Source organism: Ostrinia furnacalis, unplaced genomic scaffold (assembly GCF_004193835.3).
Source record: "Ostrinia furnacalis isolate ACB-3 unplaced genomic scaffold, ASM419383v2 OfSCF0389, whole genome shotgun sequence".
In the NCBI taxonomy this organism is placed as follows: Eukaryota; Metazoa; Arthropoda; class Insecta; order Lepidoptera; family Crambidae; genus Ostrinia; species Ostrinia furnacalis.
Genome location: NW_021130628.1, coordinates 991,015 through 1,015,697, shown reverse-complemented (window position 1 = coordinate 1,015,697; position 24,683 = coordinate 991,015). Strand labels below are relative to the sequence as shown.

General features: G+C 41.0%; 2 protein-coding genes across 2 annotated transcripts; one reads left to right on the top strand and one right to left on the bottom strand.

Annotated features, from left to right (window-relative positions):
* Positions 1-8: 8 nt before the first annotated feature.
* On the bottom strand, positions 9-15,057 carry LOC114362314 (rho GTPase-activating protein 44). The gene is made up of 8 exons (XM_028317638.1): positions 14,687-15,057; positions 14,086-14,336; positions 13,467-13,642; positions 12,708-12,951; positions 10,777-10,926; positions 8,922-10,390; positions 1,890-2,056; positions 9-1,025 (listed from the first exon to the last, which is right to left on the bottom strand). The coding sequence occupies exons 1-8, from the start codon at positions 14,737-14,739 to the stop codon at positions 911-913; spliced, it is 2,625 nt and encodes an 874-aa protein (XP_028173439.1). The 5' UTR covers positions 14,740-15,057; the 3' UTR covers positions 9-910.
* Positions 15,058-15,620: 563 nt separating this feature from the next.
* On the top strand, positions 15,621-24,683 carry LOC114362614 (UNC93-like protein MFSD11). The gene is made up of 2 exons (XM_028318083.1): positions 15,621-16,038; positions 24,495-24,683. The coding sequence occupies exons 1-2, from the start codon at positions 15,952-15,954 to the stop codon at positions 24,666-24,668; spliced, it is 261 nt and encodes an 86-aa protein (XP_028173884.1). The 5' UTR covers positions 15,621-15,951; the 3' UTR covers positions 24,669-24,683.

Below are 24,683 nucleotides of genomic sequence, written 5' to 3'. Positions count from 1 at the left end.
ACGCAAAATTGTGGGTATAGTTGTTATTAATTACAACAGAAGCTTGTATACTTGCAGTATAATAATAATAAAATGCATATCACATAAAACATCATAAATACTACATAACATACTTAAGCCTAAAATAATTATGTTCACTGAAACAGCGTGTGATACTACTGCTGTCGAGTCATAAATATAAAAATATGGCTATCGTCATACAACATGTTACGTTTGTGCGCCCGGGCGCGGCCGAGGCGAGGCGTACGATCATATTCCTCTAATATCACAAGAATAATTGCAACATTTATTTTATATGTATATTGTACAACTTCTCCTTACGAAGCGCTACATAATAATAAAATGCAATAAAGCTAAATCGACAGTACTGATACCGATATGTCTTTTTAGAATTCAGTTGAAGGAACGATCATTCTTTAAAATAGTAAACGTTTAGCAATAGCGATATCTTTTCGTTCGGTAAACAAACTTATCACAAAGTGTTAATATGTAACATTAGCTTTACAAAAATAAAATCAATTACAAATCATACCGTGCCATGCAAACGTAAATGCTCGAGTTCACTAGTTTAGGGCCGCGCGTGAACAGTCAGCCGAGCGAGGTGTCTATCGTAAATACATATAAGTGTCAGTCTCTTTCTCAATACTGCGCCGGGCCGCGGCAGGCGCGGGCGGCCGGGCCGATCGCGGCAAACGGTCACGTGTTCGGAACGGCTCGCAACTCCGACACCGTTAATAACAGTCGAAACTTCGTTTCGAAGGTTCACTCATCGACGGTGGGTAGCTGCGATGCGTCGGCACTGTGACGATTGCCTCTCTTTCTCGACGGGCGACACTGTATCGGGCGTCTGTGATGCTTGTCAGTTCGGGGTTGTGACTTGCGCTATGCGGGCTCGGCTAGAGCGGGCGCGCTATAGGTCGGTGCTCTCGCTCTGCGGCGCGGCCACGGGCGGCGGCGGCGCCGGCACCAGCGGGCGCGGCGGCCGCGTCGTCTGCGGCCGCGGCGACGTCGGAGTCTCTGTGATGCTACAACCAAAATAATACTGTGAATGATAGGTTCAGGAAAATACCGATGGCATATATAGTTCCAAAATACTTAACTGTCCTATGCATGACATTGACAGTGGGGCGCCACCGTCAATACCGGATCGCTAGTTCCGATTTTTGCCATGTTGGAAACCATATAGTTGAACGATGGTAGCGCCCCCCTGTCATTGAGTTTGGTGGGACAGTTCAGCGTGGGTCATCTTTTCAAATTCAAAATGCTCTAATGAGGGTTTTCGCGATTGAAAAATCCGCCAGATGGCAATACGTAGACGCGAGGTCCAAATGCTGCGTGATTGGTGGATTTTGACATATCTGTCAATGTCATGTCAAAAATAACCAATCATGCAGCATTTGGACCTCGCGTCTACGTATTGCCATCTGGCGGATTTTTCAATCGCGAAAACCCTCATTCAATGTTCCTGAGACAATGAAAACGCTAAGGACTTCTAACTCAGTTTCGCAGTAGTCCCTGCACTATACTCTAGTGATGTCTACATCAGATCTTTTTCGTTTACATGAACATGCGTTGCCATTTGCCAAGCATATCTAAAGCGAGGTTTAAACTAGCAATAAAACTTGCAGAAGTTGACTTCCGCAAGCTGTCACCACTATGTAAATCTTTGGCTTTAAAGTTGGCTTGCGTCGTTGTGCGACGGGCGGTCGCAGTCAGTGTACGCGCGAGTGATAAGGATGGGTAGCTTGGGGTCTTTGGACGAAATTCTACGTGCTCGGCGACCGGACTTTAGTAAACCTTAGTGGTAAGAATAATTAATAAGGCAGTGGTAAAAATAACAATTATTTGCTACCCTCACGAAAGAATATCGCCAATAGTGTCTCGCTCACCTGCCCTCAGACTGCGACAGCTGCCTGGTGGTGCCGAGCGCTTTAGGCGGGTCGAGGTCCGCGTCGGCGCCGCCCGAGCTATGCGTGCGTTGCACTGTCGCGCGAGACGCTTCCTCTGCTGTCACCTCCGTCGCCGCCGCTGGCGTACCTTCGGGGTTGGCGCCCACCTGACAATGATAATGGTTGGTTGGTTAGTGTTATCGCAGTTAGAAAACTCATTACAGTAGAACACTGAAAAAAGAAGTTCATTTTCTAATTGGAAAGAATATGGACACATGAATATTTGTATGTAATTTTTAATACTTAATGTTAGTGGAAAAAAATAAATACTTAATACTGTTTTTAAAATAATGATGTAAAATACGCTATGGGGTGGCTAAGACCTAAAGAAAGGAATAACTAATCATTAAATTAATAAGTTATCCAAAACATATTTCCGCTTCGCTTCGCCTTAGCCTAGGCGCAGACCACTGGGGTGCAATGGTGAGGGACCTCCACGTGGTGCACCCCGGGCAACGTCCGTGTGATCTCTTCACGCGGGCGGCTGACTTCTCACCTGCGCGGCAGGTTGCGTCAATTCGGCGGGCCTGTCGGGCGACCCGTAACCCACAACGGAGTGGGCCGGGGGCCGTCGGGACATCTGTCCGGGCCGCGATGCTGGGAACATCTTAAAAATCCCCCTAATCCCAAGGTTCGGCGGGGGCCGATGGGATGAATACCTAGAGGGACTCTAGGTGCTACCCCGTCGTGGAGAGAGGGTGGGGCAGCTGCGCCCGAAAGCAGTTATTATGACATGAGCACGATGGAAAATAAACTACCCCAGGGAGGTACCGGCAATGCCGGAGAATCCTCTGCCGCCACGGCGGTCACGGCCCACGTATCTGGGGGGGCCGCGCAGTGCCTTGTGTCTTCACCGGCGACTAAGCCGAAGCAATGTACAGCCGTACGAACTGATTTTGACAGCCGGCTGCGAAACATGTTCGCAGCTAAGACCGTAAAGGACACAGTCACCAAAAAGGCGGTCGAGACAGCCGCGGGACCTATCCGCGGTGCGACTCCCGCTCCAGTAGGTGACTCCCAAACTGAGACTCACTCGGATGTGACATCGGCAAAGGTAATGGTCGAGACTGCCTCGGTACTATCCGGGGATCTGACTCCCATTACCCGCAGTCGCTCCCGGACCAACGTATCCAAGGGAAGAGTTAGCGAAAGACCTGCCTCTGCCACCAAACGGCGGCTTGAGGAAGCAGAAGAGTCCCCTTACTATACAGATGAGACCGACCACGAAGGCAAGGTCGATCGCTTCATTGAGCGCTGCTTGGAAGCTGACACGGACGACTCCTGTATGTCGACCGAGTCAGCGTCATCTAGGCCACAAAGCCGCACATCATCACGCGGCAGCAAGAAGCCCCGCGGCCGCGGTAGACCCTCAACCGTGGGGGACTACATTGGCTTGAAACAAAAGTGGGCTGAAGAGAAACTGCTCGCCAAGGAGCAATACGAGGAGGTAGAGGAGATGGCCGTAAGGCTAACAAACAAGATGAAGGGAAGGCGACTCCGTGCAGAACACAACTCGCAGGCACTGACCACAGAGGAGTTGGTGCAGACTATCCGTACCAGCACCGAAGCAGTGTTTAAGTGCGCGGGTAAGTGCGGGAATATAAAAGGGACCATACAGGGCACCTTCAAAGAGGCCGCCCTTACTATTGACGCAGCCGTCGCGGCAATAGCAGCCAGAACTCCTGAGGAGGAGATTAGTCGACTTAATGCCGCCAACAACCTCCTCAAGAAAGAAGTGAGGTAGAGGAGATGGCCGTAAGGCTAACAAACAAGATGAAGGGAAGGCGACTCCGTGCAGAACACAACTCGCAGGCACTGACCACAGAGGAGTTGGTGCAGACTATCCGTACCAGCACCGAAGCAGTGTTTAAGTGCGCGGGTAAGTGCGGGAATATAAAAGGGACCATACAGGGCACCTTCAAAGAGGCTGCCCTTACTATTGACGCAGCCGTCGCGGCAATAGCAGCCAGAACTCCTGAGGAGGAGATTAGTCGACTTAATGCCGCCAACAACCTCCTCAAGAAAGAAGTCGAGGAACTCCGGCAGGAGATCCAAAAGCTGAAGGCCGAGAAAAGCCAGGTTACTCCTGCCGCCACACAGGCTCCTGCGCCCACCAGTTCTGTCCTGGCGGGCGACGTAGAAAGAGAGATCATGGTCCGGGTGGGGACTATGATGGATGCCAAACTTAAAGGGATCGAGGAGCGTCTTCTGCCGGAGAAACGCCTTCGGCCTCCTCTCGCGGCCGATACGTCGGAATCCCTCTCCAGCCCATCAACGACAACCGATGGCCCCGCCACAAGGGCGGCAGCTAAGAGAGCTGCTCCGGCCCCACAATCGGCTCCCCCAGCAAAGGCTGCACTAGCCTCACAGAGAAAGGCGCGCACCGGCCCCAAGACGGCTCCTGTTCAGGCCTCAATTGCCGAACCCTCCAAGGTGACCACGGCGCCTGCGCCGTCTCCCCCAAAAAAGAGCCGCGCTCGAAAAAAGAGGGGCAAATCTCCACCTGCCCCCGCGCCATCTCAAACAGAGCCCCGTTCTCTGCCTCCAGCACCAGCGTCCATGGATGCCGGTTGGACAGAGGTAGTTAAACGCGGGAAAAACAAAAGTAGCGGCGACGAGAAAAGCAANGTACAGATTTTATCGGCAAAAATTATGGAACTTGATAGGTTTTAGACCATGCCACGCACCAAAACGTCCGGAAGTTGTAATAGTATTATAGAATAAACGTTAAAAGACTTATTTATTTAATTTTTCAATGCTTAAGTGTCCATTAGAATGAAAGGGTGCTTAATGTATTAAAAAAAATAGAAAATAATTATGATGGGTTAATGTTTTTGGGCGGTTTTTAGGCGGTTTCTGACAATGTCCTTTATAGGTATTATACATGTAATACGGGTGAATGTGATTAATAACTTATTATAGCTTATTTATTCCATACTTACCTACCTACACACTTTTTTTTTCAAGTGAGTATAGATTTAATAAAATAAATATATTATTCGCTCTACTTGCACATTTTTGTGTGGAGCTGGAAATCTTGTGCTTTTCTTTCTGAAATTTTGGATGAAAACCACACGAGCTCGTATGCACAGCGCTGAACTTGGCAAGACTGAAATTATTAATTTGTTTTAAAAGGTTTTTCAGACGGTGAGGATGTAGCATCTCCTTGTTGAATTCTTAATACGAAGCTTTTGCACGAGAAAAAGGTTAGCAATTTTGTTCTTCAAAAGATACCTGATACTTAAACTTTTTTGCGATTTAGTACGAAAATGCATTTTGCCATCGATCGCCACGTTTACGTCTGTCTACGTCCCTAGTGTCTAAAACTATTTGCTAGGTATTTTCCATTGCAGCATCGCTGGGTATTTTCCAATTTTTCCTAGAAATTTTAGAATGAGGAAGGCACATTTTCCGCATGGCTGCCCCAGTTGAATGTTAGACTTACATAATTCAATAAAACCTGGTATCTAGATTGCATTCTTCAGCCATACTCGGCAAGTCAGCACAACTAATTGAGATTTATTAATGCTTAGGAATCTATCACTGGCGCCAGGCTTAAAAAATATCTCGTATTGTGAACTTTACTATATTTTATGGCACTGGACTACCTATTCGAGAGTCGACCGATCAGGTAGTACGATCTTTGACTACTATTATTTTGGTGAATCCACTCTTAACGTCAAATTAAACTTCTTATTAAAATTAATTTCTCTCGCCAGTAAAAGAGTATACCATTGTATTCGACGCTTTTTTTAAATACATAATTAATAATGACAAACGCGACGCAACGCGACATACGCGATATGATACCACGCGACACGACGCTACATCAAATAAAACTTAACTGCACATGTGCAATCATGCGTGTTCGTTACCTTGTTGATTTTATCGCCCTCGTTACGTTTGGTTCGTAACACGTGGCATCACGGCACTACCAAAATGCCCGTTCTGGTGCAGTGTCGCAGATTCTATTCTGCGCATCTCGGAACAGTCCACAGTGCTTTTAAAGTAGAAGCTTATTTTAATTTCATAAAGTTTGTGTTATTTTCTTATATCACAAAGTACGGATTTACCTGATGAAAAGTCTTAGACTGCTGGTGGATGGTAGGTGTAAATGAAAATAATAATAGTCTCTTACTCGCTGGGAAAAAGAAGCTGAAAGAGACTAGAAATCGTTTGTCAAAGCATATCGTCTTACTGCTGAATATTGAGTGTGCTAGTTCACGCCTGCGCCCTTGTCGTATTCAGACGTCAATCAATATTTTTATTTTATTTTTTAACAGCACCTTTGACTCCTAAAGTTTAACCATTTTACTTGAGAAGCAAAAACTAACATTTAAAGTAAAATAACTTGATTAAAACTTATCCACACTTGGTGCTAAAACTGCTAACTACTGAAAATTACTTTTGTTAGAAAACTCTAGGTCAGGAAATACACGAGGTACGTGGAGAAAAGCTAGGTTTTTTCCAGTTTTATAAGAGAAAATTTAGGTGACAGCCATTTTTGTTGGATAGAGTTTGATATATCTACCCATTATGTGGTAGAGTCGTAATATTTTTGGATTAAATAAAAATCAATATGTATAAAACACTCGCGCTTATTAAATTAACACATTTTGTGTCTAGTTAAAAGTAAAAGAATCATGGATTTTTCATTGTTAATTTATGTTAGCTTTTTACTTAACGCCCGAGGCGTGAAATGCAAATGACCATTTTCTATAGTCAGCATCTTTTACCACAAGGTCAGTCCAAAGGGTTGTTCACATAAGTGAACTACAACCTACGATCGTTAGCACCATGCCGTATAGAAAGAACAACCCCATGTTGGCGGGGATGAAAATGTGCTTTGTTCTTAATAGAGGGCGCAACGTGGCGACGTTGTTCTAATTTCTGCCTCAGCTACACACTACTCGCGAAGTTGACTGAAGTAGATATAGTGTGGCACACACTTCACTTTACTTCGAGCAACCTCGCCTCGCATCTTGACTTGACTGACTTCCGATTTCCCGAGTGTGAAAAAAAGTGTCTGACTACACTACTGGGCTAACTTCGGTACTTCGTTGAAGGGCCGAAGCGAGTAGTTAGCTGAGGTATCACGATATTTTATTGACGAGGAGTCTAGCAACTTGGAAATAATAAAAAATACAGTTTTGGCTAACTAAAATGTATTTTGTATTCTTATGCTGAAGTATGTTAAACCGTTATCGACATAGTTGCCTACATGCTCTGTTAGTTTGAAAATGAGAGTGGTTTATTTTCACGAATTTGCTCACGAATGGTTTAAAAAGGTAACTGAATCAAATTTATTATCCCTTAATATGTAGAAATTATCTTATAATATTTGAAATAAAATAATAAAATAAAAAAAGTTGAGTATAAGCGTGACTTATGTGATTTAAATAATATATTAATTTTAATACAGATTTAATACAAAATGCAATTGTATGCTAATTTATGGTACTTATACAAAGATACAATAATGACTGTCGTGTTGACCTTATGTCAACAGATTCAATTGCATGTTTACTAATGGTATGATAACTTATCAGTATTGTAAAGTTACTACTACTACATACTATTTGTTTTGTTTCGTAATTGAAATAAGAGTTTCTAATGTAATTACGTATTCGTAAATTACATAGTGACTGAGTTTCTTGCGCTGCTTCTTCTCAACACTGGCCCATTTATTGTCCTGAAGCAGTAGTAGGGTTAATACGGTGGATCTTGCCCAGCTGGGAATAATGGACGGTCTTCGGTTTAAGCCAAGTCAGTCGGCCACCAAACTCCTCGTTCTGTCAGGTTCGGACGTGGAGGTGAAGGCTGACAGACTAGCAGCCGCTTTACGGGCAGTGCCCGAGTTCACAGAAGAGACGGTCCGTATCGGGCGACCGATCAAGTCCGAGGATCTCCGCTTAACAGGTCTTGATGACTCAACCGGGGCGCCAGAAGTCTCGGCCGTTATATCGGCAAGAACGAACTGCCCACTGGAAAACATCTCAGTGGGCAAGATCAGTGGTGCCAGGGAGTCCCGCAGCGTTATAGTGCGGGTACCTGCTAAGGTAGCAAAAGAGCTGGCGAAGTGTCGCCGGCTATTAATCGGATGGGCCTCGGTACAGGTAACGCTGTTGAAACCGAGGCCGTCAAGGTGTGTCGCCTGTTGGGGCACTGGCCACACGGCCTTTAAGTGCGCCGCTGGCATTGACCGCAGTGGACTCTGTTTCCGCTGCGGTGAAGAGGGCCATAAGGCCAAGGTGTGCCCGGCCCAGGTTCCCCGCTGCTTGTTGTGTGCAGCAGCTGGTAAGGCCGTGGAGCACATGCTGGGGGCAAAAGATTGCCCTCAGCCGGCGCAAAAGCCGAAGCCGGCGCAGCGAGCCGGCACGACGGCGAGCCTCATGGAGGTAGACGCGGGGGCGTCTGCCTCCTAACATTGAGGCCCGAAGTGCGCGCGGAGTCCCCGCGCGCTTCGGAGAGAGTTGCCCTTCTAAGGGCGACAGTTTGAGTGAGGCTGCGGCCAAAGCGTGGGGGTACGCACGTGAACGACTTAACGGCGCCTTACGTGCTACTTCACTAAGCGCCACCCGAGGGACCCGTCAGGTTTTTAGTGGGTAGGCCTTGCCCTTCTGGCAGGGAGAGCCCCACATAACCCACCGGAACCCCCGGACCGGTGGGTATGCATTTCAATACATTTTCCTGACGCAAAAAAAAAAAAAAAAAAAGGCGCAGACCACTGACTTTTAGTTGGCCGATAGTTGGACCCAATTCTAATTTGTATGAAGAATCGGTCGATACTAAATCGGTGTAATGTGCGCACTTTCATACATCTCCGTACAAATCGGTGGTCTGCGCCTAGGCTTAGTGGAAACCGGGTCTAAAGGTTTCACAATAATTAAGCGACAGAAAAGAAGAAGAAAGAAAGTGTGGCCATGTAGGAATATCGACTACAAAATAAAAATATAATAAGTAATTACATACCTGTATAACAGTGGGGTGCTGCTTGTCGACTGTGTAGATGTGAGTGCGCTCGAGCACCGTGGGCGCCACGTCGGGCGCGTCCGAGCCCGAGCCGCGCGCGCCGCGGAAGCTGGCCGGCCGCAGCGTCGCCGGCCGCTCGGGGATCGCCGGCTTCTGTCGTAATTGCACGTCGGAGTCTTCGTTAGTTGTCGCAGAAGCGCCTACTGGTAGCAGTGTGCGCGGCGCAGCCACGGGCGTCGGACGCGGCGGCGGCTGGCCGGCCGGCTTGACGAGCGGCGTCCGCGCGGGCGCGCCCAAAGACGCCGGCCCACTACCCTCCACTCGCATGCGGCCTACGACGCCCGTCTGCACGCTACCACTTTTCGCCACGACGGCTTCCGCCTTCAAACTGTCCTTATCGAGCTCGAGGCTCTGGCGTCTTGCGTCGGTCAAATTTTCTCGACTGCCGGCGCGCGCCGCCTCCTCCCGCAGCGCCTTGTTCTGTCTGTACGTGCAGCGGTTGATGGTCTGAACGCCCGAGATCACTTTGCCAGAATCCGATATGACCGGGCGCGGCGGCTTCGCCGGCTTCTCGGCGTCCTTGGCGCCGGGCGGGTCCTTCGCCGGGTCGGGCGCGGTCTGGCTCTGCGCCTCGACCTTGCGGCTGCGGTCGGGCGTGAAGTTGGGCGGCACTGGCGCGAGAGGTTTGTTCTTCCGCCGCATGATCGGCTTCGGGCTGCCGTGCGGCGGGCTCGACTGGTCCGACAGCGAGCTGTTGGACTGCGCCTTCTTGATCTCGTTTTCTATCAGAATCAGGCTGGTGTCGTGGCTGTTGCTCCGCGAGTGGCGGCCGTCGGCGCGCGGCGCGTTGTAGTCGCACATGGATTTGCTCATGGAGTGACAATCGCCGTTCGCGTCGGACGCGAGCGCCGCGGTCTGGTTGTAGCCGTGCACGAAGCTCGGCGTGAAGCCGTACTCGCACTGGTCCGGCAACAAGTCCTCCCTAGTGAACGACACGAAGAAGTTGAAGCCGTCGTCCTTGAAGAACCAGTCGGCGTGCTTGATGAGCAGCTCGACGACGCAGTTGACGACGGTGGTGAGGTTCATGTCGAAGGCGCTCTCGTCGGCGGCCCAGAGGAGGTTGGGGGCGATGACGATGGCGAGGTTGGAGGGGGTCATCTTGTTGGTGGCTTGGTTCTGGGTGAGCGCGGCGAGGAACTTGATGAGGTAGCGGAGGTTCTGGTAGTTGGCGTCGGGGAGGAGATGGACGGCCTCCCACAGGGCGTTGAGTCGGGCGGTGTCGCCGGGCTGGCGCGCGGCGGCCACGAAGTGCTCGTAGAGGCGGAAGGTGAGCAGCGGCTCGGGCAGCTCGCGCAGGTAGCCCTTGAGCGCGGACGCCACGACGTGCGCGTCGCGGTAGTCGCGCGGCAGCGGCACCGAGAACAGACCCGCGTCTAGAGATAGCTTCATCCGTCTCACTTTCGATGTGCCTGGAAAAACAAGACGTTTATAAATATAAAATAACAATCCCTAACATTCATCATCATCATCAACAGCCCTTTACAATCCACTGCTGGACTATGAGCCGTCTCCACTAGTGGCGGGTTGGAGAACGCAGTTTAAAAGATTGATATTTTTCAGAGAGTGCTGCTACCCGTTATCTGTTTGATGTGTAGTTCCTAAGTCGCCTCTTACACCCGCAGGAAGAATAGAAATTGGTGACAAACAAATGTATTCTACTCTGCCGTCACCACACGGCATGCCCTAACATTCAAATCTTAAGAAACGCAACCTTATTTCCACTACCACGAAATTAGTTTCTGTGCTTCAAATCTGGTGTATCTAGAATCTTGCAGAATTAACAACGGTCACATACCTCCCGCGATCCTGAAGAGTCCCTCCTCATTCAGCGCCAGCTCGTGCAATGTACAAACGCACAGCTCGATAGGAAAGGCTATGGTGCGGCCCGTGACGCGTAGGTGTTCCTCTAAGGGATACCCGAACACCGGCTTCGTCGAGCTGTCGTCTGGAAACATTGATTTTGCCGTTAGTAATGCGTGATGTGGACTAACAGGTTTACCTTTAAAAGTATCATCATAAGACATGCTATGCCCGCGACTTCGTACGCGTGTTTTTTTTTAATATTCCCCGTTTTTGCAACATTTTCTGCTCTGCTCCTATTAACTGTAGGGTGATGTTATATAGCCTAAAGCTTTTCTCGATTAATGAGCTATCCAACACAAAAATAATTTTTCAAATCGGACCCGTATTTTAGCGCGCAACTAGGCAAACTCTTCAGCTGTATAATATTAGTCTAGATACACTGATGTATGTAGCATGTCAAGCCAAGTTCATATTTGCCAAGTTACCTTATATTTAAACTACTTTATCCTATTATATTATTCGTATCTATCCATCAGCGGGGATATGTTGGTAAAGGAAACTAGTGGTGTCGCCTTGATCCTGAATTAGTTGTTTTTTCGGCTATTTCTACCACCACACATATTCGTTACGTTACATATTCGTACGTGAAATTATTTATTTTTAGTAAAAGAAATAAAATTGTTAGTCAAAGCGAAATAAAATCAACTAAAAAGAAGGACAGCAAAGAGAGACGACTGGTTTAACGCAAGCGACATTCATTATGCAGGCAAGTTGCTTTGCATTGAAATAGGACGCGCTGACATCGCGAGACGACTGCAAATTCCATATTACAAGGATTCATTGTTTTATTGGGCCTACGAGGAAAGGAACAATGATGTTTCAATTAAGGCTGGCTGAGCAGTTAGTTTCAATTATTTGGAGTTATCGTATATTTAGATCGTTGTTTAAATTAACACGCCAGCAGACTTGCTCTGAAGTGTAGCAGATTAATTAGTCATTCTAGCTACAATTAATTGCGGCAGTAACATCTACTACTTAGTAAAATGAAATGTTTACAAATGATACTGTTAGTTGGTATAATAAACTGTATATTTTTACCAAAGATGTGTTACATCTTGTGGTTAAGTATTTTCCATTATAGCTACCATGCTAACAATAGACATAATTACTTAATTATAATTGCTAATAATGATCATTTGAACAATGTATTTTTATTTGATCTACATAATATTACTTAATTATCATGTAATGGCTTGGTGTTAATCAGAGTTCAGGAAACAGTTATTGTTGTGTCCATAATTACTCATAACATAAAACATAATAAGAGACTAACTTTCGCCCGCGGTTTCAAATGCGTGGATTTCGGATTGTTGTATCGCCTTTATCAATCGTTCCGTGAATATTGATTCATTTTATGATGACTATATTTTATTCAGCTTGAATTTATTTCAAACTAAGAGCAGCAAAATACACTTCTTCATTCATTAATTCAACATTTTTTTTATTGAACAAACCATATCTGTAGTTTCTGTTCAGTATAAATAAATCTCACTTACAGAATCAGGAAAACAGTTCAAATCATACACAAACAAGTTGTGTAACATGGGTAATCTGATATTATGACAAATATCTTTATCTTTTACTATGAAAAGATGATTGGCATCCCAAGTTTATCAATGATAAATGAAATTAATCCCATGTTCATATCATTTCTTTTATTTATATCTGTTTTCATGTTATATTTTACACATTTCCAAAAAACTTTTTAAGGCCATCTGTTATAGCAGGGAATTACGGATATATGTTTTTGTAATATGGGTGTATCCTACCTACATTTGGAGAATGACTAAAGCACCGAAATGCGCAAATACAAATAACAATAAATAATTTCGATAAGGATAAAATTCGATGGTAGTTACGCACTGATAAATCGCTCCAATTCCGGCACTGTGTCCTGTAGGGAATGCAGCGCCGATTCATGGTATGCTCTCTGCAGTTTGACGTACTGCAGCAACGTATGTGCCAGCTGGGCCTCTTTGGCGACTAGTGCAAACATATCTGCTGCCAAAGCGTCGCGCGCCGCCTCCACACGTGTTCCTGCCTCTTCCAATTCCTCCCTGGCGGCACTTAGCTTCGTGGGATTCTCCTCTTTCTGACGCTCTAGATGCTATGTAAAAACAAGACAATTTTGCAATGTACCTTGTGTGGACATTTTTATGAAAATGCTTGGGAGATAGATGTATATTCATTTAATATTTGGATGCAGAAGAAAAACATAATATATTTTTAATTTCAATTATGTTATCATGTTTGAATTTATTAGTGTCCTCTGCACTGTTCATGGATTACTTTAATTGTTATCAGAATGGAATGTATCCTGTTTTATTAATATAAGTTTAGATTGGTTTCATTATTGTAAATCACTGTCGAATCATGATATGGTGCCCAGGAACGCTGGGTGCATTTCCATGCAAATGGCCAAACTCAAACCAACAATGGAAAGTAATTTTGTTATTTTAAAGAACCTACTTGTATTAGTTAAAAAAATCATTTGTGAAAATATGTAAGCCAAAATAATAAATGGCTGTTTTATTTACTGGAGTTCAATTCATACAAATTGAATCTATAGAGATTACAGGAATTTAGAAACAGGCCCATCAATTGCTAAAATGTGGTACTTACATGATATCTGCTGGCTGCTGACTCCTTTTCACTGATCAGCCTACTCAGCTGCTTCTTTGCTTTCATGATGGCCGGCAGGTCCTGGTCACTTATAGCCGTGAGTGGAGCGCACACAAGTTGTTCAACTTTCAATTCATGCTCTGCTATCTCATTCGCCAGAAACTTCTCTGTTTTACCTATAACAACAAAAACATTATAATTTATTACCTTTACACAAATAAAAATCAAACAAATTCCAAGATACTTAACTATCAAAGTAATAAAAATCAAATATGATTATTTTCCAATTGAATTTGAGATAATTCTTATTAGAATTGTCTCAAATCAATAACAATATTACACATAACTAGCACCAGGCAATTACAATGTAGTCTACATAGCAGTGAAAACTATTAATAGTTGTGGAACAATCAATTAGATATGGTTTAAAAGTTTGAGTTCAATCAATCTTGTACTAGATTTGTTGTGCAATGGGCAGTTACCACCTAATCTTACTTACAATTTTACTGCAGCTAACATCTAATAAATTATTAATCATGTTAATAGTTTATGATCATACGGATCATCCAAGTTGAGTACCTACTATTTATTATAAGTACATGAAAGGGAGATTGCTTACCGCACTCATACAAAATGTACTTCAAGATGCTGTCATCATCATCAAAGTTACTGGCTTCACACATAGATAGACCTAGCAAGTATTCTGGAAGCTTCTTGAGCCTTTTCTCCCTTGCAGCTGGGTCCTGGCCATATGTACTGCCTGCAGCTGTTGCAAGCCGCTTGCTGATCAATTGGAGGGCATTACGGAGGTGTTCAACTTTCTTATCAGCAGTCTGGAGTTCATCAGTTAACGCCTCACCTTTCCCAGACCTGAAACAAACAATATGAAATGTATTTATGATAACCTCAGTTGCCTAGAAGTAATGCCAAGTTCCTTTTATACTGAAGTGTTGAATAGGAACTTTGGATTTACTTGGCACTGTTAGTTTCGTTGATAGAGATTGTTTAGTATTTATACTCATGCAAATACAGGCTGTTATGAAACAGTAATTAATAATTAAAAGATTAATTTGTGGAATTAATTTTCATAGCATACTTAATAATACTATATTCTGAAATTTTATCATTTACCATAAATGTACATGATAGAAAATATAAATTCACAAAGGAAACAGAAATCTTATCAGTTAGAGGTAGATAATAAATTGTTCTCATGATACCTTGAAAAGGTTTGATCGGCCAGTTGCTTCACTTTATAGAATTGTTTCTTCATTTTGCCTAATTACTTTCGATGATTTTAGAACTACAAGGTCATTGGACTTGGTCAATAGCAAATTAATAAAACGATCAAGATCTCTAAAAAAGTACGTAATGTCAGCAAGTCAATGAGATCATCCTCTGTATGAAACTATGAAATTATTATAGTAGCCGAAACACTTCACAAGACATTTAATAAGGCACTACATTTCCATTATTCAATAAACGAGCACATAACACACATTTAGCTACTTATTTGGATTTAAAACATCGGCGATAAAACATATTCCGATGAATCAGGAAAATAAAATAACCATTGAGTAAACTGTTTTCTTTTTTTTATGACTTGACCACAGAGTGGGTGTTACCATGAACACACCCATAGAGTAAGGCCGAGAAGTAATTTTATTCAAAGATGGTGGAGTAATGGAGAAGTATTATGATCAGTTATTATGGTCAGGTGGCGTTATCCAAAATATCGAATATCCCAATAATAAAGCACGTCACACTGATACCCGAGGCTGGGTGGACGCATCGAACATAGAAAAGTTTCAGGAGATGAGATATTTTAGTTATTAATGTCCATAGTAAAGTTTGATGAGTTTTGAAAAACCAACCAATCTAAGTAATTTTTTATCCGATGTTTTTAGAGTAAATTTGTTCAATCTCGTCTGTTCTTCGTCTTCTTCTTTTATTTTGGCAACGACGAAATCTAGTCTCCTCCTGTTCAGAGTGAAACTGTGAAGTATTAATTTTGGAACACGCTGTATAAAGCTTTCTTTTTGTAGTAATCAATCGCTTTACATCTTTACATTATCTTTGGTTGACAATTTATTTGACTTTGACAAATGTCAGCTGCTTGTCAAAAATGTGACGTTAAATCTGACGTCAAACTGCGTCAAACTCGTATTTTGGAGTGGTGGGTCTTGAAGACTTTTGTTTATATTAGTTGTTCATTGCGTTGCATTGCATCGTTGTTGTTATACTTGAATTGTATCTATAATAACGAGAGGAGGGAGTTGAGAGAATGGAATTTATTGTAGAAATCTTGAAGCAAGGCACGATACATTTCAGTTGACTCGGAGTTGCTGGTCAGAAGTGTCGCGTACAAATTTTAATTAGTTTAGGACAACTACTCTTTATTTTTCGTATTCAAATCATACTCGTGGTAATTTTCTCAATATTTAATTGATTTTCTCTCTCCAACTTGATACAAATAGAAGCCAACATGGAGCGAAAGTTTATAAATGTTATTTTACTTGGATTCGGATTTATGTTTGTGTTTACTGCATTTCAAACTATGGGAAACATAGAGGTGAGTGGATTTATCGATTAAAAATATCATAATAATAATTTTAATACTTTACTATAACTACACATACAATACTTACACAGTACAGCATGCCTTGGTTTTACAATTTGTAAAATCTATTTTTTGTGATTGATTATGCTATGTGAAGAATAAATGTTTGATTTGAGCACTTAACAATAATATTATTTAAATTGTAAGGCTATGCATAAGCGTTATTACATTATTATAATTAACATTCTTTAGCTATTTTTTTCATGCTAAATAAACATTTATTTATATTTTCTTTTTGCTTCATACTAAAAGACTTAAATTTCTTTAGAAAAACTATTGATTTATTATGGAAAAAGAACTAATTCAAGCATGTTTGAAAATTTTAATGTATTCTATCTGGGAACTCTAATAGCTTGATTGATTTTAGTTTGCAAGCAGTTGTTACACTCTTCAGGTTTTGAGTATCTTTTAGAAACTTAAATAATAATGTTTATTTTTAAATATAATAAAATGTAGTGAAATTAAAATCTTACCTGCTATTTTCTAGTTGGAATCTCATTAGATCAATGGTGCTAACCATAAAGTTAAAATCTTGACAATTTCATTAGGTATGTCTAATAGTACCTATTACCTACTTACTAATTATTTGATCTTTTTTTTTACTTGCATGCAGTTTGTGGGATTTTTGTTTTAAAAAATTTAGAAGTTGATTCACTGTATTTTGTAGGATGAAAGTAAAAGTAGGCTTCATCTTTCCAGTTTGGTCTATCTGACTAATGCAGATGCATTAACTATAACTTATATATTTTATTAACCCGTAATTAAGCTATTTAATTGACAAGGCATTAAAGCACCTATTATGTAATTTTTGTTATTATTTATAATCTAAGTTTTAAACAAAATTGCGACACGCCTTTTAGAAGTATACCTTCTTGTTTAAAAATCAAAAATATAGTTTTGTTACTTTTTTATCTTAATCAAAATAATCTACCATTCTGCCGCTCTTTTTACCGGACCGCATTCTGACTCTTCTTCGCGCCGGCATATACGGAATACCGCTTACCGAACCCTCACCTAAGTCTGAACGGAAGACCCAAAGTCCGAAAAAATCTAGACGGATGGTGACCCTACTCTTAGCACTTCCTACTTCATTTCTCTTCCGTGCATAGAAAGCGCCACCCCATGCGAGCCTTGTGCCATTATGTCTTATGTTTATGTCGCATAACTTGCGACACTTGCAACACGTTTCGAAGTGAGCGAAAATGTCATGTTTTTCGCCAGCAATTTGCTATGCTGTTGCAATCGCAGGCAAACAATGCCGTCATTACTCCTGACCGCGACGCGACATCATCTTAGATGTGATTAATGTCAATAGCAATAAGGATATCGATTAAACTGACAATCTCGCTAGGAAATTTTTCAGATCTTTTCTCAAATAATATTAGGCCTTTAATAGTCTACACTGTAAAGTTTGGATTTCTGTAGACTCTACAGAAATCCAAACTTTAACGGTTACTATCGGCGCGCGACCTATTCATTAGATTTTTTCCGCATTATTATTAATTAAATAATATAAATAATATGATTTCTGTTTTGGAAAGGAACATTTCAACAAAATAGTAACTAGCTAGACTGAACCACATTCCTCAATGCGGCATAAACGGATACGAGAACGACAACAAGAGCACGAATCTTTGCATACTTTATCAACATGACCTTGCAACACTTCAATAGTGTTGCCCTATAAATGTCAAGTTGATAGATTTGTAGAGTTATGAAAGCTATGTTATGTTATGAAGTTGCGATATTCTTTAATGACCTTTCTAATCTGTTGTGAGGCCGTTCCGTGAATAGTCATACAGGAAGCTTGTTGGCTCGTAAGAACGTGCCATTCTGCATACAGATGGCTGTTAAAGTTAATAGATGAGGGAGGGTCTTGTTTGAGGAACTCGACTCTTGATGTAGTTGCTCGACATTCGTTAATGACACCGGTTTTGTCTGCACTCTGCAGAGATCATTGCAAACGGGAAATGACCGCTACTGGAGGCGTGGACTTTAGTAGCAAAGCGTCGTAAAATTAAGGATAAAAAAATTTTTAACGAAAACTCGTCCTGAGTCAATGTTCGGACTTCGAATAGCCTTCTGCCGTATGTATGTGGTTCAAGTAAAGTTAATATGCCATTTCATTATTTAAACGAACTTAAAAATATTCCGTTCATTTTAAGGAATGCTGTGACTGAGACAATAATAAAACCATTACGATTTTATACGACTAACTTTTTTGGTTACCTTATAGACTTAAAATAAAGAGGCACATAAATAAAGGATTTTAATAAGTACACATTTTGGCGGTGCAGCAAAAATGTTTGTGAAAGCTTGCACAGGATATTTTAAGGAGTTGCCCGAGAAGCTACTTTCTCCCTTACTTTACACTGTTCTGGTTTTTGCTTTGGTTACGCAATTAACTAGATAAACAAAGAACAGATAGGACATTAAGTTAAAATTAATACGATTATTCCAATCTTAATTTGTAGTTGCTAAAATAACTAATTGTAGTCTTTTAGTAGGGTGTCTGTCAATAAGTCAGTTCCGTAGGACACTGAGACTTGTGGGAGGACTGTCAGAGACATTTAATTATTATTGATTCTTTGATTTACCTTTAATGATTAAACCTACTTAATAAAACTCACTATAAAAGAAAATTGCATCATTACCCATCTGTAGCCAAACGTATCCTTATTTATTATTATTGCTACATTATTTACAATTGATTGTGACACGATTTATGTCCGAGTGCAGATCTTGACAGCGACATTACCCAGTTTATTGACACATAAATAAGCGAGTTCGTACCTACATTACATAACACAAATTGAGATCATCGACCGAGATTCGCAATATTGTATAACCTAACGGCGTTTTTTGTCTGCCTTCACTGACTTTTATTAGAAGATGCTATGTAAGATGACCGCTTGGATAAAAAAAAGGTTTAACTAAATCACTAGTTATATGTAAGGGTTACTGAAAATTGAAACTTGGGCCTACGCTGAAAATTTTTTGGGATCGATTTTTAACCTAGGAAGAGCTTGGGCAAAATGCACTAACTTGATGAGCGCGTAGAGTTTTGGATGAGACTCTAGGTATACATCACAATTTCATTTTCTAATTACCGTAAAAGAGATATTTACCAAGCCCAATCTTTCGTTTATCAAAAAATACTGGGCGATAACTTTCCAAAAATAACTCATCTAAATAGTAATTAGTAGTGAGAACTATCATTAATCAAATATTCATCTCATTTTCAAAGGGTTGCCTGATTAAAATGACCAAAGTATAAACTAAAGAAAGTAAAAATTAAATTGAGGTTCTAGAATAAATTGTAGGTCAATGGATCAAACATCGAAAGAGTGATCGGGATCGATCGACTTGTCCGAAGTTTGTGCAACGTAATAATACCTAACTCTGCACGGTTGCTGCACTTTTCTGTTTGATACTTGATATTACAGCATATCCCAATAATTACTTTGCAGTTAACTATGTACTAAGTGGCTTACCTACCAGTTAGTTGTTTCGTAATATTTCGTAGCACGCTATTTGTAAACGTGTAACTTAACAGCGGTTTTCCTTTAAATTCACATTATCTCACATCTGGGGTGGGTCATTATTGTATGCGTAATAGATGCTTCGTACCCCTCTTAATCTCAACGTTTCTAGAACTTACTTTTCCAAAATTTTGAAAAAAATACCACCTCAATTCACAGATTTTAGTCACTTCTGCAGACTTCTAACTACATTTGCGTATCCTGTCATCCCATAGCCAGATCTCTGGTCAATATCGCTATAAAAATTAATGGAATATCCAAAATATTCAATCGTTTTGAAGATTAACAGATTTAACATTTAACTTTATTTGTTATCATGCATGCATTATCATCATGTTTATTAATTTATCTATCTTGTTTTATTTGGACATCTTCATGATTGTTTAATGCAATAGATGGCATTGCTTGAGTAGATATTCGATAATTTCAAGGATTTGTTTTTGTTTTATTTAGGTCAATTAGATTGAATGATATGTTTTCAAGGGTTTACGACATCGGTTGTCGATGTGACGTCATGTTCTACTAGTAGATAACTTGGGAATGAAGATGTCTGATGAATAAATGACATTTTGTTAGTAAAACAGAATGAATATTACGTACTATTAAATTAAGTTTAGTTATCTTTTCTATTATGATATACCCGTGTATGTTTTATTACATTTTGCAAATTTCCTAGTGGCCGTAAAAGTGAGGAAATGCAGACATTTCAATGATAAAGTTAGCTAATTACGTGTTTAGTTATTGCGCGAATCATTGTTTACTTTTTCAAGCAGGTCCAGGCCATACGAATATTTATAACGTAACTACATAAAGATAAATATGGCTTATGTTGTATAAGGTTTTCAATATTTCGCAACTATTTCTTGTCACATAAGAACCCTGACTCTATGGCATTTATTTGGTCATTGGGAACAGTCCGCAGACGCTCTAAAAGTCTAAATGCATTATTAGCCTTTGTCAATATTTTATTGATATTTGTCCAAATATGGCAATACTGGGTGGACGTTTTCGCCTTTTGTGCCAGTGGTTTCGAAATCAAAGGATTGGTATTACAACAGCATTATTTTATCGTTAATGTCATTGCCATAAGCTTATCTTGTATTTTTACTAGAGATGAAACGGATAGTTGTTTGGCCGGATACCGGATACCGGATATCCGGCCAGCTGCTAGGCCGGATAGCCGGATATCCGGCGGCCGGATAGTTGGCCCATTGTCTCGTTTCATGTCGTGACGAGTTTAGCGCCGCACAGGTGCTTCGAAGGCGATCAGTGGGTCTATTAGTAGACTAGACTAGTCACACTTTTCGAAAATCGAATCTGTCCGAATAGAATGTCAGATTATGCCACTTGTCTAAGGGGCAGATCAATTCGAGCGATTTCGGTTGCTATCGTGAGTGTGTGATTGAATAGCGAAAATTAGTTTACTTGCTGCGTAATCTGACTGAACTGCATGCATCATCATCAAACCATCAGTGAAAAAAAAATCGCCTTTTTTATTTGGCAATATTTAGACATTAACAGATATTATTTACTGCAGGGTGGCCCAGAAAAAAATTCACTTTTGAAAATTCAATGAAACGAAAACTGTACATTTTTGTAGAACTTTACCTATTGCAATTTAAAGGAAATTTAGTGCAATTTATTTTAAAATTTACTTACTTTTTCAGTGGGCAAGATCAGTGGTGCCAGGGAGTCCCGCAGCGTTATAGTGCGGGTACCTGCTAAGGTAGCAAAAGAGCTGGCGAAGTGTCGCCGGCTATTAATCGGATGGGCCTCGGTACAGGTAACGCTGTTGAAACCGAGGCCGTCAAGGTGTGTCGCCTGTTGGGGCACTGGCCACACGGCCTTTAAGTGCGCCGCTGGCATTGACCGCAGTGGACTCTGTTTCCGCTGCGGTGAAGAGGGCCATAAGGCCAAGGTGTGCCCGGCCCAGGTTCCCCGCTGCTTGTTGTGTGCAGCAGCTGGTAAGGCCGTGGAGCACATGCTGGGGGCAAATACTTTTATAATCCAACAAACATGCAGCAACTGAAGCTGAGCATTCGGCAAAAAATTGAAAATAGGTTTCGAGGTAATTCTAACGAACGCATTTCAAGATTTTGATGTATGTTGATCGAATGTTGTAAGCGTCAAAGAAATCTCCTGGGCGATGTAATTTAATAAAGGTAAATTTAAAAATAAATTACATTTTTCCTTCAAATTGCAATGGTTAAAGTTTCCTTCAATTTTCAAAAGTGAATTTTCTTCTGGGCCACCCTGTATTTATGTATTCGTCATTAGAGTGAATAGCCCAAAAAAGAAATTAGTTTTTTGAAAGGCTTTTTGAAGAATGGCTTTTTTGTAACTTTTTGGACTTTAAATAAAAGCCGTCATTATTATAAGCCATTTTATTGATATTTACCTCAAAGATTAATGTATTTCATTTTATTAAAAGGAAATTGTCGTAGTTTTTTAATATCCGGTATCCGGCCGGATAGTGAGTTACTATCCGGTATCCGGCCGGAGAGTAAATTTAGGCCGGATATCCGGCCTACCGGATAGTTGCCGGATATCCGTTTCATCTCTAATTTTTACAGTAACGAATGGACTCTACTTAAACTTTTTGGGTTCAGTGTTTATTTTGAAGCTCCTTTTATTTGAACCTTATATTATGGGTATTTTTAAACTTATGAAAGTACCGTTAATTACATACTTAGGTACTTTTTTTTTCAAAATTTCCATACCTACTGAACTGATTAAGTAGTTACCATCACTGGTTTAAAATAATTTATATTGACGATATTATGTCATGTCGCACAACGGAAGCATCATTTTCTGATAATACATAATAGGACATTGCCTTCCTGACTATGTTTTTCAACATATTGTGTATTGAATTACGTAGTTACCAGCCAGTTAATTACATAAAATATAATTAAATTTGCACGTGTGGAAATCTTCTATTATTTCTAAACAGTACCTGATTTTCAATAATAATTATTGTCCATTGTGTAAATCGTGCCTTAATGTAACATCATCTGCAATTGTTTTATTAATAAAACATACCCCAGGAAAGCGTTACTCTGACTGAGTCGAGCCACATACAATTTATAGAAAAAAAAAAGCTTGTATAAAACCTATAAACAGTTTTTGAACGAAATCAGCAATTATTATTTTCCATTGTCTGGTTAATACAAACTCAATTTATTACAATATTTAAGAACATGAAGCGGTGGCAGTCAAGTGGGAATAAGATTCTCGAGCATTTGCTGTATTTTCTACTCTAATAATTTTATTACATTTGTAAATTGTTATGTGTATTGAACTCTCGTTTAGGCGGCGGATTTCACTGTCTTGTGCCGATTTCGTTAAACATCCTACACTTGTTTACGTTGCATAAGCTGAAATGCAACAAGCCGTGTAATCGCTGTATTGGTCGCATCAAGGACTATAAAGTAAGATTTACGAACTGGACTAAACATAAAGTTTTGAAGATATTGCTGGGTTTTGGGCACTTCATTGCGTCACGGATTGGAGCCATTGGAATCTGTGGCTTACCTAATCTGTTTATGACCCTTTTTGCACACTTTCTTTTTTATATTTTAATAATTTTCTACTTTCTTTTTTTTTACGCAGAGATGCTTTGTTTCCTTCAACATCGGCTAACTCAAAAGCTTTTACCATTATATTATAATTCGATAAGCTTAATTAATTTTCATTTGTTTGTTCTTGACTTTAAAGTTAAAGTTCTTGATGTTTTCCACTATAGTATTTATTGAGCCTATATTTAAATGAACAAAAAAGGCTGGCTGGCTTTTTAAAGAAGGTAGGTTGGTACTTCATTAGTTTCCAAAGTTGAATACCGGTCAACCGTTACAAAACAGGAATATTGGTCACCGTAGTACAGTGCAGTGACCACAGTTCTACAATAATTATTTTCGACCCACTTTCTTACTGCGCGATATTTTGCTCTTGAGATAATGCGTCTGTGTCATCGCTCCTTGAACTAATGCTCTTTGAATTATATCTGAAGGTTGAAACGTAAAAAATATCGTTTTGTATTAGTATTATACGTTATACTAATTAAAAATGGAATGTTTTAACATCGACCTTTGTTTAAAATTAATGAGCATCTGTATTATAATCTGTACGCTAGCTTCTGCTAACGGCTTCGTCTATCATGAATTTGGTTGCATCACAAAAAGTCCCTACCTCGCTTTATGCGGTTATAAGATCTAACTAAAGTCCCTTCTCATTCACATTTCATTTTATTTATTACCAAAAGCATACTCCTCCTATGTTCTTCTGATTAATTTCGTTGCGGGTCCAATGACAGTTTAACTTTCCCCCGGGACAAACTTGACCTTCATTGGTTGGGTTTTTGTGGCGGTTAAGCTGTAGATCCTGGCTACACAGGAGTTGCAGTGGTGGGAACGAGAGGTGGGAATAGTCCCGTACCAAAAGCATAAATAATAATTTTTATATCCCTAACTTTATAAGAGCCATAATTTCTTATTTTTTACCTTCACAAGTTTTCATCCTCTGTTTCAGTTAAGTCATAGTTCAGCGCTTAGATGTGAAACCGTAACTATAGGATGACATGCCCATCCATAGTACAGTCAGCGTCAAATAGTTCATGTCACCCAAAGTAGACAAAAAGTTGACAACACTGTTGCAAACTTTCTTGCTACTTTGGGTGTTACGAACTATTTGACGCCGGCTGTACTTAGGTACCAAATTTTTTATTTACGCACCAAATGTACAGTATCAAAAAATATATTTTACAATCATCTAAACCTCGTTGACATACCTGATGTAATATCCTTGACGTTGTTAAGGTCAGCAGTGAGGAAAATCAATTTCCTGAACGTTTCCCGGTTTTGTTTACAGAAAACCATACTCGACAGCATAACGCAAGATGACCCTGGCTTCAGCGGCGATGGGTACACATCCCTGGCCATCATCTACGCGACCCTGGCCATCTGCAACTGGATGGCGCCCTCCATTATCACAATCACTGGACCCAGGGGCGCCATGCTTATTGGCGCCTTCACTTATCTGTGAGTACTTACTTAGAAT